This window comes from Morus notabilis, unplaced genomic scaffold, assembly GCF_000414095.1.
Source record: "Morus notabilis unplaced genomic scaffold, ASM41409v2 Scaffold1187, whole genome shotgun sequence".
Classification (NCBI taxonomy): domain Eukaryota; kingdom Viridiplantae; phylum Streptophyta; class Magnoliopsida; order Rosales; family Moraceae; genus Morus; species Morus notabilis.
This window is the reverse complement of record NW_010360569.1, coordinates 243,265-247,031: the sequence shown is the minus strand read 5'-3', so window position 1 is coordinate 247,031 and position 3,767 is coordinate 243,265. Positions and strand designations below refer to the sequence as shown.

Genomic DNA, 3,767 nt, shown 5'->3' with positions numbered 1-3,767 from the left:
ATATGTTTAACTTAAAACATCTTTGATAAACCAAAATCAACTGTATAATTCTATATAAATTCATAATTTTTTGGATTATCGACTTTAAAAAGTAAATTTAGAGAATAAAGGAAATAAATAAATGGGGTTTTTTTTTTTTAAAAAGTAAAATACAAAAAGATTTTTGAAAAAAAAAATAGTTTTATTCACGTTTTCTCTTGTATATTATGTACTCATATGCTCAGGAAAGATATTTATGGTCTAAAATCATTATTCCGTTATAAAAAATTGAAGTAGGACAATGCATTGCCTTATCTCTTCGTCTTAAAATAGTTAGTTGATTAAAGAAAAAAAAATTACTTGAGGTGAATCTTGATCTCAAGTACGTAAAAAAATGGATGTGCATGAGATAGATGGTTGTAAATTAAACACGTAAATATATATATATATGCATGAAAATACTGCTACGGGATCACCTGCACGTATGTGTTCACGCCATACAGTATGTATGAACCAAAGTTAATTGGTTCATTTTTCATCCAGAGATTAGGTGTAGGGCACCAAGTACCCAAAATTAACCACATTCATTTTCTGGCTAATCATGATTAAATTTCAACCGCTTAATTATTATTTTTTTGTTTTACTATTTCAAATAGAAATATTTTTCTCATGTACCTTCACGGCCTCTATAAAAGCATGCACCTATTGTTGTATTTCGTCGCACCTTGGCTTAATTACTTAGTAGTAAGTAATTAGAAATGGCATCATCAGTGCCAATATTGTCAGACTTTGAGAGCTCCATCAGCGTTCAGGAGCTCATCAAAAAGCCCTTGATCACCGTTCCACAGCAATACGTTCGTTTTGACCGACCGCCGGTGACCGATCTCTTCGATAATGCCTATAGTATCGAACCGATCCCCACAATCGACATGAACAATTTCGTCGTGGCCGCCGGCGAAACCGTAGATCTTGAACTAGAAAAGTTGCACTCCGCTTGCAAAAACTGGGGCATCTTTCAGGTTCCTTTTTGTTTTTTATACTAGAATTTCTTGATATATCCTTGTAATTTCGGTTCTACTTATAAATATGATTTGTGTTTGTTGACCATAAAAAAAAAAAAAAAAATGTTTTGTTGTTTCTACATACAGTTGGTGAACGGAGTTAGCCCTTCATTGTTGGAGAAGCTGAAACACGAGGTTGAAGCGTTCTTTAAGCTTCCTTTGGAAGAGAAGATGAAGTACAAGATAAGACCAGGTGATGTTGAAGGCTATGGAACAGTAAACCGAACGGATGACCAAAAAGTTGACTGGAGTGATAGGGTGTATATGATACTTAACCCTATCACCAAAAGAAAACCGTATCTTTTTCCGGAGCTCCCTTCATCTCTTAGGTACCCTCTTAATTTACTTGTTCATATCACATCATATATATATATATATATATATTGCTTGAAATATTCTTTTTTCTTTTTCTAATAATTTTTTATTGCATGTAAATTTTTCAGGACCACGCTAGAGTCTTACTACACGGCGTTGCAAAAGCTTGCCATGACACTTTTTGGGTTATTGGGAAAAGCTTTGAAAATAGATCAAGAACATGTGATGAAGGACTTATTTGAAGATGGGATGCAGTCAATGAGAATGACATACTATCCGCCGTGCCCGCAACCGGAGCTGGTTGTCGGCATCTCGCCTCACTCCGACCCCACGGGCATCACTATTCTGCACCAACTTAACGGAGTGAATGGTCTCCAGATCAAGAAAGATGGGGTTTGGATCCCTGTGAACTTCCTTCAAGATGCCTTAATGGTGAACGTTGGGGATATTCTTGAGGTCTTCAATACTTGATCTCTTTTGATCCTCTTCAATTACTTTTCCGATAAACCTTAATTGATTAATTTATCCAAGAAAATAAGGGAAACCCGGAATATAATTTTTAATTCGTGACTTGAGTAGTTTATATTAGCAACCGACCCAAGAAGATAGGAATTTGTTTCAAATAATATATACATACATACAATTAGTAAATATGTATATGTGTGTGTGTGTGTGTGTTACAAAGCAATTTTAGAACACGTGATCTCCTTTAATATAATCCGCAAGCAAAACTTATATTAATTGCAAGTAATAAATATAATTGTATATAATTTCTCTTTCTTAGAATTCATTATTATTTGTTGAAGATTTTCTGCATGCATGACTCTATATAGCTAAGTTTTTATTCAACAAATTAAAGAACAAAATTAACTATTTAGATAACCAATTCCAATATCGTTAACTGTCAAAGCTTCTAATTTATGAAAATATGTGCTTTATTTATTTATTTATTTATTTCAGATCATGAGCAATGGGGCCTATAAAAGCATTGAGCACAGAGTAATGGCAAATTCGAGCAAAGAAAGGATCTCAGTTGCAGTGTTCTTCAGCCCTAAATATGAGGCAGATATTGGGCCTTCGGCTAGTTTGGTTAATCCACAAAATCCACCATTATTTAAAAGGATAGGAATGGAAAAGTACGTCGTTGATTTTATCTCCCGCCGTAAGCTTGATGGGAAATCATTCTTGGAGAAAATGAGGATCAAAAACGGCGAAAACACCAATAATAATATTTCTTAATTCATGAAAAAATATATGCTGGTTTGTCATTAAGTAATTAAATACGTGTGTGGCAATATATATAGGAGTCATGTATTATGTACATATATAACGAAATAAGGCCACATGTATTGTTAATAATGGCTCCATGTCCAATATATCTTACTGAGTGAGAATTACCCAAACCAGTGCCCTAAAATATTACACGTATAAATAATGATCTGTATGGTGGCTGTGAGGATAAATTATCTTTGTTTTGTAATATAGTTGGTGATGTAATAAACTTTGTAATATAATTATATATCTTTGTTTGTAATAAACTTTGTAATATAATTATATATCTTTGTTTGTAATATAGATATAACTGTATATGTTTGTATAATGATTCTTGTCATTTTATTGGTAAAAGATTTTAATGAGGAATTCATTTGGTTTTCAAAAGAAGTAGGTCATGCATGCTAGACTCTCTAGGGGTTGGTTCGATTGATCAGTTTGGCTGTAGTTTCTTACTTTCGGCTTTTGTTTTTTCATTGTTTTGCCTTTTTTTTTTTTTGTCTTTCTGGTCTTTTTAGCTATGATGAGATTCTTTTTTTTTTTTCTTAACTTTTTTTAACCTTTCGAAAAATTTCAACCTTTTTTTTCTTTCATTTTGTTTTCCCCTTGAAGGATATTTTGTTCTTTTGATAATTAAAATTTAGCATTGATTGATCCAACGTATAAATTTTATACTTAACATATCATGGTATCTCTCTAACAATGTGTGAAACGATATTATATTTTTTAAGAATAATGTTAGAGATACCAACTCAAATTTTAATTTTTGTGTATGTGATATATAAGTTATCATTTTTATATTAGCAGGTTTTTAAAATATTATCACGTCAATTAATGATAAGAGATTGCATTCACCAATAAAAAAATAGCAATTCACATGTCACTTCAATTAATACACAAGAATTAGCATTTGAGTTAGTGTTCCTAATATTATTCATTTTTTAAATAAATTCAAAATATAGGGTACATATATTTTTTTCTATAAACATTTCAACTAGTAAAAATTTGTTCGGTAATAATTAGATAAAGAATATAAGTTAATTGGTAGCTTTAAGTTTAACCATTATTTTTATATGTTAAACTTCGTAACTTTTTAGGAACCTTCTCCGGTAGGCCAACCTATCGGTAGGGTCAGTATCT

General features: G+C 31.6%; 1 protein-coding gene across 1 annotated transcript; it reads left to right on the top strand.

Annotated features, from left to right (window-relative positions):
* Positions 1–714: 714 nt before the first annotated feature.
* On the top strand, positions 715–2,800 carry LOC21398712 (codeine O-demethylase). The gene is made up of 4 exons (XM_010096824.2): positions 715–998; positions 1,128–1,369; positions 1,484–1,811; positions 2,316–2,800. The coding sequence occupies exons 1-4, from the start codon at positions 738–740 to the stop codon at positions 2,592–2,594; spliced, it is 1,110 nt and encodes a 369-aa protein (XP_010095126.1). The 5' UTR covers positions 715–737; the 3' UTR covers positions 2,595–2,800.
* The last annotated feature ends 967 nt before the right edge of the window (positions 2,801–3,767 follow it).

Excerpts from the sequence above, each read along its gene's own strand:
- LOC21398712 (XM_010096824.2), top strand. The coding sequence starts at position 738 with ATGGCATCATCAGTGCCAATATTGTCAGACTTTGAGAGCTCCATCAGC. Across the intron at positions 1,370-1,483 it reads GAGCTCCCTTCATCTCTTAG|GACCACGCTAGAGTCTTACT; the intron begins GTACCCTCTTAA and ends TAAATTTTTCAG. Across the intron at positions 1,812-2,315 it reads ACGTTGGGGATATTCTTGAG|ATCATGAGCAATGGGGCCTA; the intron begins GTCTTCAATACT and ends TATTTATTTCAG.